This window comes from Schistocerca serialis, chromosome 6 (assembly GCF_023864345.2).
Source record: "Schistocerca serialis cubense isolate TAMUIC-IGC-003099 chromosome 6, iqSchSeri2.2, whole genome shotgun sequence".
NCBI lineage: Eukaryota > Metazoa > Arthropoda > Insecta > Orthoptera > Acrididae > Schistocerca > Schistocerca serialis.
This window is the reverse complement of record NC_064643.1, coordinates 689,653,754-689,667,388: the sequence shown is the minus strand read 5'-3', so window position 1 is coordinate 689,667,388 and position 13,635 is coordinate 689,653,754. Positions and strand designations below refer to the sequence as shown.

General features: G+C 39.3%; 1 protein-coding gene across 1 annotated transcript in view; it reads right to left on the bottom strand.

The window, feature by feature from the left end:
• LOC126483890 (nuclear receptor 2C2-associated protein) overlaps nucleotides 1–13,292 on the bottom strand; it is a 69,713-nt gene extending 56,421 nt beyond the window's left edge. The window contains exon 1 of the mRNA XM_050107150.1: nucleotides 13,148–13,292. Within this exon, the coding sequence (XP_049963107.1) occupies nucleotides 13,148–13,185 (38 nt within the window). The 5' untranslated portion in view covers nucleotides 13,186–13,292. The remainder of the gene's footprint in view (nucleotides 1–13,147) is intronic.
• Between the last annotated feature and the right edge of the window lie 343 nt (nucleotides 13,293–13,635).

Genomic DNA, 13,635 nt, shown 5'->3' with positions numbered 1-13,635 from the left:
ACCATGGCATAGTGCATTATGAATTTTTGCCTCAAGGTCATATGGTCAATAAGGAGTATTACGTTGATGTTATGCACTGTTTGCAAGAAGCAATGCGCAAAAAACATCTGCAATTGTGGAAAAACAATTCATGACTTTTGCATCATGACAATGCACCTGCTCATTCATCGTTGCTTGTGAGAGGTATTTTGGCAAAAAACAACATGACCATCATGCCTCAGTCACCATATTTACTGGATTTGGCCCCCTGCGACTTTTTCCTGCTCCCAAAACTGATGAGACGTATGAAAGGACAAAGATTTTCAATGATTGAAGAAATAAAAACTGCATCGCTGGAAGTACTTCAATGCTGTACCAAAAAGTGCTTATGAGAAGTGCTTCGAGGATTGGAAGAAGTGTTGGCGCAAGTGTACTGTATCTGAGGGGGATTACTTTGATGGGGACAACATGAATATTGATGAAGAAATAAATGTTTTTTCATAAAAATATAAAGTCACTTTACCTCGCATATATATTTTTTGAGAGGCCAATCTCCGAATACCTGGACTAATGAACAGGGGTCTACAAGAGGTTCACAAACATACACCACTTATTACCCAAACTGGCCGTTTCTGAGCCAGAAATACACTATGAAAGTGAGAAGAGTTACCCAAAAATATAATCCCATACATCATAAGGGAATGAAAATAAGTAAACAATGTTTCACTTACTTTAGACATTGTTCTAATAGTAAAAATGGCAGCATAAAGTCTTTCAACAAGATCCTGAACGTAGGCTTTCCACGACTGTTTACTACCTGTCTGAGTATCTATAAATTTGAACTGTTAACGCCCACTAACCACAGGCCAATTCTGTAGAATTAAAACATCAGGTTTTGTTGAATTGTGTGTTAGAAACTTCTACAAGCCATGAACGTATGTCTTGAACTTTACTATTTGAAACAGTGCCAATGTTGCACACATCCTCCTTTGCTACCAAGTTAGTGTTGTCCGCAAACAGAAACCTGTAATTCTACAAGGCATACCATTTATATAAGTAAGGAACAGGAGTGCCCCAGCACTGATCCCTGGGGCACACCACCATTTAACTGTGCCCCACTACTCCCCCCCCCCCCCCCTCCCCTACCCTCAGAGTAACCTGCAGCACTTCACTGTCCGCCATCCCCACCACACTATCCCCCCCCCCCTCCCCACTCCAGCCTCCTCCTTACCCCCACCCAGTCACCACTCCTGTCATGCACTGGTTCTGCTGCTCGCACTGGTTTCAGTTGCCTGAGACTGCAGTCGTGTGATGTATGAGTTTGTGTGTGTGTGTGTGTGTGTGTGTGTGTGTGTGTGTGTGTGTTGTTGTTGACAAAGGCCTTAACAGCCAAAAGCTATAATTGTGAGAGTCTTTTTGTTGTGCCTATCTGTGACTCAGCATCTCTGCTATATGGTGAGTAGCAACTTCCCTTCTCATAATATTGTTACATTCCATCACGGATTTTCCATTGTTTTGAAGCATTACATTTGTCATCTATTGAATCAGCACTATAAATATCCTGCCACTCTTGCTCCTTAATGGGGTTTAAAAAACACTCTACTGCTGTTGGATTATCTTTTCTACATAATTTGTAATCATGGATAACATTTGTTTGAGTACAAAAACCTTTTAATGTTAAAAATTGTGCACAAGGGTCTGAAATGCCATTCAGGCTTTCAGTAACAGAATGCTTGTCTAGTAATGAAGAATGAATTAAAATATGGTCTATGATTGTGCAAATGTTCCCCCTGCACCCCAGATGGAAAAAAATACTGTCTGCATCAGATCACATGAATTTACGAGATCTTCCAACATCCTTTTTCTTGCATTATCACATACAAAATTAATACTGAAGTTATAACATACAATTAAATTTTGGTACTTTCTATAAAGTGAACCAAGAACCCTCTCTACCCTGAGCAGAAAGTCCGAGCTACGAGACATATAAATAACAACAATTGCAAGTTTAGTTTCACTAACTTCAGGTGCCCCTGCACAACATTCCAATGCCTGTTCAGTGCAGTGCTTTGACACATCTATGGATGCAAATCTAATACTGCTTTTTATGTGCATGGCCACTTCCCCCAACAACTACAATCTTTTTTTGGGCAGACTTGTGGAAGGAAACAAACTGTATTAGGAAAAACACAAATGCAAACTTCAAGTCATTTAAGTAAACCCAAGTAAACCTACATTAAGATATTCAGGTGAGGACAGGAGCCTTCCACCTCATGCATAAATATAAGCTTGCTAATTTTATTAGTCACCATAGATATAACCAAGCCTTGTACCATTTCTGTTATGACTGGTGGCCATTTAGTTACTTAAAATTCAACAATGGAAAATCCAGAATGGAGTGTGGAAATGTTCTGAAAAGGACAGTTGCTACTCACCATACAGCAGTGATGAGTCGCAGATAGGTGCAGCAAAAAGACTGTCAGAAAAGTAACTTTTGACCAACAAGGCCTTTGTTGAAGATAGAACATACACACACAAACTCAAGCAAATGCCAGTCTCTGGCTGCTGAGGTCAGCAACTATCCATTACATAATATTGTTACATTCAGTCAGTTAGTTGGTTACATGTTCCATGGATCATTTTGTACGATCAATCATAATGATGTGGAACAAGTCATTCTACAATCACATCGCAAAATAATCTGTACATATGGTTACATTTTGAACATTTCAAAGTTTTTTTTTAATACTAGAAAAAAAAAAAAAAGAAAAAGAAAAAATGATATACAGATGTGAGTTAGTAATTCCTACCTGCCACCTTTTACACATAACCGTAACAGAAATTCTTCTATGGAATAGTTGTCAAGGAAAAACTTTCTCAGGTTATTTTCAAATTTTACTTTCCTGTCAGCGAGACATTTTATATCACTGGGTAACTGATCAAAAATTTTTGTTGCAGCACTGTGCACCCTTAATGTGGGGTAATGAACGTCATTTTTGCTTCTGGTATTATAATTATGTATATAACTGTTCCTTTTTGAACAGCAGTGGATAATGTACAACAAACTTCATGAGCGAATAAATATACTGCAAAGCGCCAGTCAAAATACCCAACTCCTTAAACAGATGTCCACAACATAATTGTGGGTGAGCACCACATATTATTCTAACAGTATGTTTTTGTGCAACAAAGACTTTCTTTCTTAAAGGTGAGTTACCCCAGAACATTATTCCTTACGGCATTACTGAATGAAAATATGCAAAATATGTCAATTTACTGAACTGTCTGTCCTGCAACGATTCTAAGTGCAAATGTGGCTGAACTAAGTTGTTTTGGAAGTTCCATAATGTTTTTTTTTTTCCATGTCAAATCAACACAGGGTCTAACCTCACTATCTCAGACTTTCTTGAACTTTGGCACAGGTGTACCGTTGGTATACACTTAGAAAAATATGAAATTTTTCTTAAAAATGTCAACTCGTTCCTGAATTAGAGCTATAAAGTTATCATAAATGGGACCAAATACAAGGAATGGCAGTTTTTAGAATTGCTGTAGAAGATTTCCTAATTGAACTACGGACATGGGATAGATACGATTTCACAGCATTTTCCACACCATTTTGTGTGCCATACAATAATATTTAATGTAAGAAAATGCTTTCCAAAGCAAAATTTTAATTTAACCTTTTTCATAAAGTACATATTTTAAAATGTGCAAATGTATTCCTTGAGGAGCTAAAATTGTTGTAAACCACGGGTGAAAATATAAATTAGGGATGATAATTCCTCCATTAGTATAAAAAAAAATAAGACTAAAGCTCTATTTTGTATAATTCGACCGTGTACTCATGTTGAAATACTCATTCTCACGTCAGAGCAGCCCTTCCAGAATGGATATATTCTAAGTTGTCTGTGTCTAATAAGTTAGTTGCTTGTGAACTTGTATTGAAGATCAAGATTACTTATTGTTTAGGTCATAATAGAGGGAAACATTCCACGTAGGAAATATATATCTAAAAACAAAGATGATGTGACTTACCAAATGAAAGTGCTGGCAGGTCGACAGACACACAAACAAACACAAACATACACACAAAATTCAAGCTTTCGCAACAAACTGTTGCCTCATCAGGAAAGAGCGAAGGAGAGGGAAAGACGAAAGGATGTGGGTTTTAAGGGAGAGGGTAAGGAGTCATTCCAATCCCGGGAGCGGAAAGACTTACCTTAAAACCCACATCCTTTTGTCTTTCCCTCTCCTTCCCTCTTTCCTGATGAGGCAACAGTTTGTTGGGAAAGCTTGAATTTTGTGTGTATGTTTGTGTTTGTTTGTGTGTCTGTCGACCTGCCAGCACTTTCATTATTGTTTAGGTCAAATATACAGTGCTTCAGTAAAACAAGGTGTTACTGGAAGCTATAAAGTGACTTAAAGTCAATCATTAAAATGTAAAAGTTACTGGCTGATTTTTAACAATTGATTTTCTACTTTAACAAGTGTGTTTGTGTGGTCGGTCCTCCTCCCCCCCCCCCCCCCCCCCCCCCCGCGTCAAGTCGTAATCTGACACACAGTCCCTAAAGATGGAAGCAGATCTAATGTGAATACAGTATTGCAATTCATTACAGAAAACAAATCACTTTGTTAGAGAAAGCAGAAAGCTCAGAAATGTCACACCATGGATGTCTGTATTGTATTTACAAACAGTCAGTGGTTCAAAAAACTGAGATACATGTAGGAAGAAAATTACTTTGTTAAAAAATGCACAGTCCTTAAGTGACAAAAATGTTGACTGATCATTCTCACTCAGAAACATTATTGCACAGTGATACAGAATTTATAACTACTTCAGAGGTTATTCAGTCACTTGGTCGAGTCAGCTGTTGCTAACAGAAAAATGAAATACAAGAAGTATTGTACACTGAAAGTAAGAAAAATTTTGTCTATGAAATGTAAACATTTTCTGCTTTGCTGACAGTTTGTCATCAGAAAAAGATAGCAATGATGAGAAACGTGAAGTTGTAAAAAATCTGAAAGACAAGATTTCCAGTTGTACAAATAGGATGAAAAGGCTAATGCTTCTAACACATTTACCAGATAACTGGAGCTTTAGAAAGACAGTGCATGAATATAGTGTATCAAACTACATGGCCAAGCAGTTAATACAGAAGTCTTAAAGAAAAAGGCTTTTTGGAAGGTCCAAATTTAAAACAAGTGAAAAGCTTGTCAATAGAGACAGTGGGGATTGTACAGTCATTTTATGAAGATGATGTGGCTAGTAGGTAAATGCCAGGTCTTAAAGACTGTGCAACAGGTACTAAATTAGACAGAAGTGAATCAAAGATTTTGAAAAGGCTCATATTGTTTAACATTAAAGTAGCATATAAAAATTTTAAAGACAAGTTTTACATCATTAAAACAGATTTGTTGTGTCATTGAAAATGTCTGATTCCACCCGTCAGCTTTGACCCGTGACATACGGTGGTATTTTGTTTGATGTCACTATCAAACAGTTTTTTTGAGTTTGTTCGTGTTTGTAGATGTTGTCTTCTTGTATTTAATGGCACCCTCTAGTATTGGATGTTGACGTGTTGAGTTCATTGTGTGGTATTGGGTTTATTTAAGTCTTGGTTATCACTGTGGTAAATGTGGGTTTATTTGAGTCTCGATAGTCAATGCTGTAATGTGGATTTGGAAGTGTTTGCTGTGTTTTCAGTCAGTTGTTATTATTTTTTTCCACTTTGTTTATGTGTGTGGCGTTTTCATTAGGTGTGGTTAGTTTGGTGTCTGTTGTTGCATTTTTTCTTTTTCTCTCCCCTCAACCCCCCTGCCACCCTTGTGCATGGGTGGCAGGGGGCAATCATGGTGATTTTTGTCGGTAAGTAATTTTTGTTTTAGATTTATCCTTTAGTGATTCTAATGTTTTGTCTGTTTTATATTTATAGGATTTCAGTCGTGTTTTAATAGATCTAGACAATGTGGCGTTTTTTGGGTTTTCAAGTCGTTGAGGTTTCAGTTTGAGTGGCATTCTGTGACTTATGTAGGACTGTGAAGTTTTTGGTTGTGGATTTTATATTTGTGGTTTGCCGGTCTATATAAAGAGGTGAATTTGAGTAGTACAAGTCAAGGGAAATGTCCGATTGCATTTTTCGAAGTTGCAGATGTTGGTTTTATGGTACTGAGGCTTCATTTGATCTATATAGGTCAAGGGAAATTTCCAATTCCGCTTTTCGGAATCGCTGATGTTGGTCTTTTTGTATCACATACTTAGTCTGAGCTATACAGGTCAAGTGAAATATACGATTCCGGGTGGTTTTGAAGTTGTAGCATTATGTTCTAAGTTGAGTTTAGCTTGTCCCCACCCTAAACTCCCTATTTCCTGCAGTTACCTTACTAGTTTCATTTTAGTGTTGGAGTGAGACGTTCTTGTGTCATTTTTATTTTTGTTTGCATTTGTTGGCATATAGGTGTAGTTATGTTATCGTCGCCATTTTGTTAATGCTAGAAGTAGGCATTTCTGCCATATTGATGATGTCATGGGTCAAAGCAGATGGGTGGAATCAGATGCTTCCCTAATGCTGATTTCTCTAAATTTGCTGAACTGTGACCTAAACAATGTATGTTAGCTGGTCAAAGGGTCACACACTGTTTGTGTGTGTACAAATCACCAAAATGTGAAACCAAAGATAAAAAATACTAAATTGAAAACTGTTACAAAAGATAAAAATCAAAATTACACACAAAGCCTTGCAAAGTACTTTGTAATTCTTCCTGGCAGATTAAAACTGTGTGCCCGACCGAGACTCGAACTCGGGACCTTTGCCTTTCGCGGGCAAGTGCTCTACCACTTGCCCGCGAAAGGCAAAGGTCCTGATTTCGAGTCTCGGTCGGGCACACAGTTTTAATCCGCCAGGAAGTTTCATATCAGCGCACACTCCGCTGCAGAGTGAAAATCTCACTCTACTTTGTAATCCACTGTCTATCGATTGCAACATGGGGAAATGTGATTGCTGTCCATGTGGAACTGACACGTAAAATTGTGGAAGAATCCTTTGCTGACAATTCAGCTGGAAAAGTACAATTTCAGCCAGCTGTTGTGGCCGAGTGGTTCTAGGTGCTGCAGTCTGGAACCGCGCGGCCGCTACGGTCACAGGTTTGAATCCTGCCTCGGGCATGGATGTGTGTGATGTCCTTACATTGGTTAGGTTTACGTAGTTCTAAGTTCTAGGTGACTGGTGACCTCAGATGTTAAGTCCCACAGTGCTCAGAGCCAGTACAATTTCACCAGTGGTTTTCAGTTGACCACTGTAATCTAGAGGCTTTGGAGAAAGATTCAGAAGAGCTTATTGATATATTCTGCTGCAAGCTGTCTGTTTTAGTTCAGCACGACTTCATAGTCAAGCAGTAGGGATATTTTCTTAACATCACAACAGAAAATCATAAAGCATCAGAATTCATTGTCAAGTGTAATTTTTCTAAAAATTACAGCATAGATCCACAAGAAGCAGCTCAGAGTTAGCACTGGACAAACCAACAGGCCAGAATCCCTCCCTTTGTTATACATTTCAAAGAGGAAAACAAAGTTAAACATCTTAGGTAACTGTTTCTGATTCATGAGAGCACAACACAGTTGCTGTACATATGTAAAAAAAAACTTGTAACTTTTCTGACAGCCAAATTTCAAAATCTTCCAAAAGAGTTATTCTATTTTTCAGATGTGTCTGCTGCCCAATACAGAAACAAAAAGAACTTCTTAAACCTCTGTTTCCATGAGAAAGATTTTAAAGTGAAAGTAGAGTGGCACTTTTTTGCCACAGTACATGGCACAGGGGCTTATGACAGTGTTAGAGGATCTATAAAGAGGAGACTGGCAGCTCGCACACCCAATTTCCAAAGACGATGAAAACCAAATGAAAAGCCCACTGCAACTTTTTGAATGGGCAGCAGAAAACATTATCAATGTAGACTTTGCATATTAAGCTCAAGAAGAGTATATTGAGTCAGAATGTTTCTTGAAAAATCATTTTGAGCCAACATTGACTATCAAAGGAACAAATCAATACCAAGTATTCATTCCAAAAACTAGATTAAAATATTGGTGATAAACTTCTATTTGGATTCTCAACTTTGCAAAAAGGAAGTACCAGAATCTCCTGATAAACTAAAATTAGCAGACATATCAGGGGTCGACAGAAGTATCCGATCTCACGCGTCGGCTTTGACCCGTGACGTAAGGGTGTTGTGGTGTGTGCATCATGACGGCGCGGAGTTTGGTTTGTGAGTGTGGCGTGTTTGTAGATGTCGTCATGTTGTGGTTTGTTGTGCCCTCTGGTGGTATCTTCAGGGTTTTCGTTTGTTTGGTGTATTGGGCTCAGTTTGCTGTTGCTCAGTGACGAGTATTGTTTGTGCGTTTTTGAAGTGGAATTCGTTTCAGTGAGTTAACGTTTTTGTGGTTTTGTGTGAAGGTTAATGTAGTGATGATCGCTGTATGTCGTGTGGTATTGTTATTAAATTTAATCGGTTGTTGTTTTTTGTTCAGGAATGGATATGACAGATAAGATAAATAGTTCCCGTTTGAGGACTACGATGGGGGACACCCATTTAGAGCTGATTAAGTTCCTGCAGCTTTTTGGCTTAATTGCCGAGGTGGTCAAGTGCAGTGTTTGCCGTGAAGAAATGAAGTTGGCTAAAGTCCCGGCCTCTCGAACCACTATATGTGGCACTGTCGGAAAGACGGCATATGGTGTTCCATACGGCGTGGTACCTGGTTCGAGAAGTCTAGGTTGGGCATGCGCGAGATTGTACTTGTTACGTGCTTGATTGGTATTCTTTTTGTTGTGAAGTGTGTTCAGAATTTATTAAGTACAGGGGTAAGCTGGGGGGGAGGGGGATGGGGTTGTTGTGGAGGTGGACGAGTCACAGTTTGGGAAAAGGAAGTATGGGAGGGGGAAGTCTGTGGCTGGTCTCTGGGGGGGGGGGGGGGGCTGTTGTTCCAGGGGGTGGGGATTCCGAATGTGTTTTTTAGGGTTGTGGAAGGGAGGTCCAAGGCCGAATTAGTGGGGCTAATTGAGGAATATATAGAACCGGGGTCCACAATAGTTTCTGATGCTTTTTCTTCGTATAGGGGGTTGGTTGAGAGGGGGATTTCATCATTTAGTAGTGAATCATAGCTTAAGAGTTTAAGAATTATGAGACGGGGGCTTGTACCAATACAATAGAGGGGATGTGGGGGGCGGTTAAGTCAGTTCTTGGGAGGGGAAAGAGGTGCTCTTCCAACCTTCAGTCTCATTTAGATGAGTATTGTTGGCAGAAGAGTGTCCCAGAGGGCTATTGTGTTGTTCGGGTTTTCTTAAGAGCTGTGGGTAAAATGTATAGGCCAAAAGTGGTTAGTTAGGGTGGTCTGGGTAGGTGGGTGGGTGGCTGCGGCTCAGGGTGGGGTGGGTGGTTTATTTGGTGTAAGAGTATTTGTTAAGGTGGGGGGAGGGGGGGGGTGTGTTTTAGTTGTGGAGGATCTATTTTGTTGAAGTTTTTGTTGAGTTGTAGTGTGTGATTGAGATTTTTTTATGTTGCATTTGGTTTTTGTTTGTGGGTCTTTTATTTTGGGGTGAGGGGGGAGGTTGGGTTGGTTGGGGGGGGGGGGGGGGGTTGAGGTGTGGGTGGGTTGGAACTTTTTTGTGGTAAGTTTGTATTTTTTTGTTTTCTGTGTATGCGTTGGGGTCTAGGGAAGTGTTTCATTGAAATTTGTGGCTGTGAAGGTTGATATTGGTATTGGGAGATGTTTTTGAGTTACATAGGTAAAGGGAAGTGGTCACTCCTAACTTATGGGATTGGGAGCTGCTGTTGAGCTATATAGTTGGAGGGAAGTGTTCGATCCCAATGTTAGGCGGAGTAGGCCTATGTTGGTTTTTGTAATGGCATATGGGATCGGGAGTTGCTGTTGAGCTATATAGGTCAAGGGAAGTGTTCGATCCCAATTTATGGGATCGGGTGAGCTGCTGTAGATCTATGTAGGTCAAGGGAAGTGTCCGTTCGTAATGTTTGGCGGTGTATGTTGGTATTTGTATTGGGAGATGGAATCGGGAGCTGCTGTTGAGCTATATAGGTCAAGGGAAGCGTTCGATCCCAATTTATGGGATCGGGAGCTGCTGTAGATCTATGTAGGTCAAGGGAAGTGTCCGATTCCAGATGATATTGTGTTTAGTGGTATTTGGGGAGTTTTGTGATGTCGTTTTTTTTTTTGTCGTTTTGCTTGGTTCTGTATGGGGGTGGGTGTCTAAATTTGTATATATTTAGTTTGTTCCCACCCAAAAACCCCCAATTTCCTGCGCTTGTCTGTTAGAGTCATTAGGCTTTTTATGGAACGTGTGTATTTGTTTTTCGATGTATTTTCGTCTTTATAATGTGTACGTAACGACTTTATATGCGCCATATTGGAATTGTCGTTTATGGTTGTTTCCGCCATATTTGTGATGTCATGGGTCAAAGCAGAAGGGCGGGATCGGACGCTTCCATATTTCCCATATCAGGCTATGTCACTGTTGTCTACCAAGCAAACTGGTGGTACAGGTGTGTTGTACAGAAAAATGAACAACTTGATGATGTGAAAAAACTTTTCTTCATCCAACTGGGCCACCTATATTCTTCTCATACCCAAGAAATGCTGATATTCTGTGGGTATCAGTAATGGATGATCTGGTGAAAGTAAATCCTGTGACTCCTACTGGAAGAACTTTTTACCTGAAAATGATGTGTGCCAAACAAATTTAGCATTTTCAAATTTAAAATGATTAATAGATCCTGTTACTTAACAGTTTGTTTTACTGTGGTCTATTTACTTCGATCTTTATAACAACAGTATTCATGTTTATTTTCATGAAAATGTCAATATTCATATTGATGTAGTAATTAACACCTGGACACACTCGAATTATTTGAGGTAGAGCTTCAGTCTTCATCTTTTTACTAATGAAGAAATTATCATCCCAAATTTATATTTTCACCTGTGATTCAGAACAATACTAGCTGTTCATGGAATAAATTAGGAAATTTTAAAATATATAGGCCTACTTACTAAATAAATTAAAATTTTGTTTTGAAAGGAATTTCCTAATATTAACTTGAATATTATTCCACACCATGTGAAAGGGTGTCAAAAATGCTGTAGGACTGTATTCATCCCAAGTCTGTAGCTCAATTTGGAAAGCTTCTATAGTAACTTTATAACTTTTCAGCTCTGTAATACAGAGATGAGTGACATATCTCAGAAAAATTCCATATTTTTGTAAGTCTATACCAACAGTATTCCTATACCAAATTTCAAGAAAATCTGAGACAATGAGTAGAAAATTCTCTTTTTCTGTGTTGGTACGAGATGGGATGAGCCGAAAGTGTTTTCTCCAATTTAAATTCTCATCATTAAGAATTTTGAAATTTCCACCCTATTTACTATTTCTTCACCATGTGTTACATGTATCATTGGCCTAGGTGCGCAGGACTTAATACATTGCGCCTTTTTAAAACTAAGGGCGAGACCAATAAAAATCAGTCATCATATTTTTAACAACATTGATTACCACTTCTTTTGTTTCTGTACATATACTTGAATTGATTGCAAGACTAGTGTCATCATCTATAAAAAGGACTCATTCTGCTTGTTATATATAATATGGAAGATTGTATACATATATGAGGTACAATGACAGACCTAAGATTGAGTCTTGAAGAACCCCATATGTGATTTCTCCCCATTTAGAATTACGTCTCTGAACCTTATTGGCTGAATTAATAAGTACAACTATGTGCACTCTCTTGGTTCGACCTGACATCAGCCATTGGTTGGCTGTACCCTGAACAGCATAAAACTTCAGTTCATCTTGGAGACTACTGCGATTCACACGGTCAAATGCCTTCGACAGGTCGTAATATAATAATAAAAGGCGCTACATCATTTAATGTTTGTAAACCCTGGCTAGTGAATATGTAAATTGTGTTCTCAGTAGAGCAATACGTCTCAAATCCCAACGGAGATTTGCTGTGGATATTATTTTTGCTAAGGTGAAATACTAGTCCAGAATCCATCACCCTCTAAAAAATTATGGAAAACGATGTTAACAACGAAACAGGCCGGTAGTTACTGACATCTCCCTTATCACTTTCTACATACTACATTTATACTCCGCAAGCCACCCAACGGTGTGTGGCGGAGGGCACTTTACGTGCCACTGTCATTACCTCCCTTTTCTGTTCCAGTCGCGTATGGTTCGCGGGAAGAGTGACTGTCTGAAAGCCTCCGTGCGCGCTCTAATCTCTCTAATTTTACATTCGTGATCTCCTCGGGAGGTATAAGTAGGGGGAAGCAATATATTCGATACCTCATCCAGAAACGTACCCTCTCGAAACCTGGCGAGCAAGCTACACCGCGATGCAGTGGGCCTCTATTGCAGAGTCTGCCACTTGAGTTTGCTAAACATCTCCGTAACGCTATCACGGTTACCAAATAACACTGTGACGAAACGCGCCGCTCTTCTTTGGATCTTCTGCATCTCCTTCGTCAACCCGACCTGGTACGGATCCCACACTGATGAGCAATACTCAAGTATAGGTCGAACGAGTGTTTTACAAGCCACCTCCTTTGTTGATGGACTACATTTTCAAAGACTCTCCCAATGAATCTCAACCTGGTACCCGCCTTACCAACAATTTTATGTAGGATCGTCAGAATAAGATAATAATAATTACAGTACGCGCACAGAGAGGGTGGTGTGTTTGAGGTTTACGGGCGCTAAACAGCGTGGTCATCAGCGCCCACGCACAGAGACATTCAAACACTCAGTCTTCCTTGCGCTCAATACTTGAATGGAATGGGAGGAAATCCTAACAACTGGTAGAACAGAGCTTATCCTCTGCCAAGCACTTCGCAGTGGTTGCAGAATATAGATGAAGATGCAAAAAGAGAGGTTTAACAACACCATACTTCAGTCTCTCTGGAAAAACCTCTTCAATTGGTGAAACATTACATATTTCGGATGCAACCTGGCTTATTACACGGGAAAAAATCATTTGAAGTCGACTGGAAACCCCATCAAAACGTGCATACTATTGCTCTTCCTGTACCCGTTTGCATTGGAGTGTATACGTCATTAACAAGACAAATGTGTACTTAATTTCTTTAACCAACCTGCACTGTAACTGAGATGGGCTCAGTGAAATGGCCATAATTAATGTCAGTCTAGTCTTTATTCGTTTCACCGAAATCTTAAACAATTGACATCATGAAGCCAACCCTTACAACCACGTGATAACCAATTGTTTACATCCACCACATGTGTTTACTAGGTATTATCAAAGATTGTACACCTTGACTAGGCAAGGCATTTCAGTCACGAAGACTCTATTACACCACAAACTGTGCCTACACCATAGACTCACGAAAAAAAGTATTATACCTTTATGTTCTTGTATAATAAAGCTGGCACATGCACTTGGATCTGACACGAATACGAATAACTAACAACTATTATTCCTTAAGTTTAAATCTAAACACATATTCAGCACTCTTTTCACATTAATAAGTGTCCAAAGTACTATATATTAAATATAGTTTGCAATGTATTGGTACTATGAAAATCGGTATTAACGTCGATCCACATTTGACAGAATGGGACG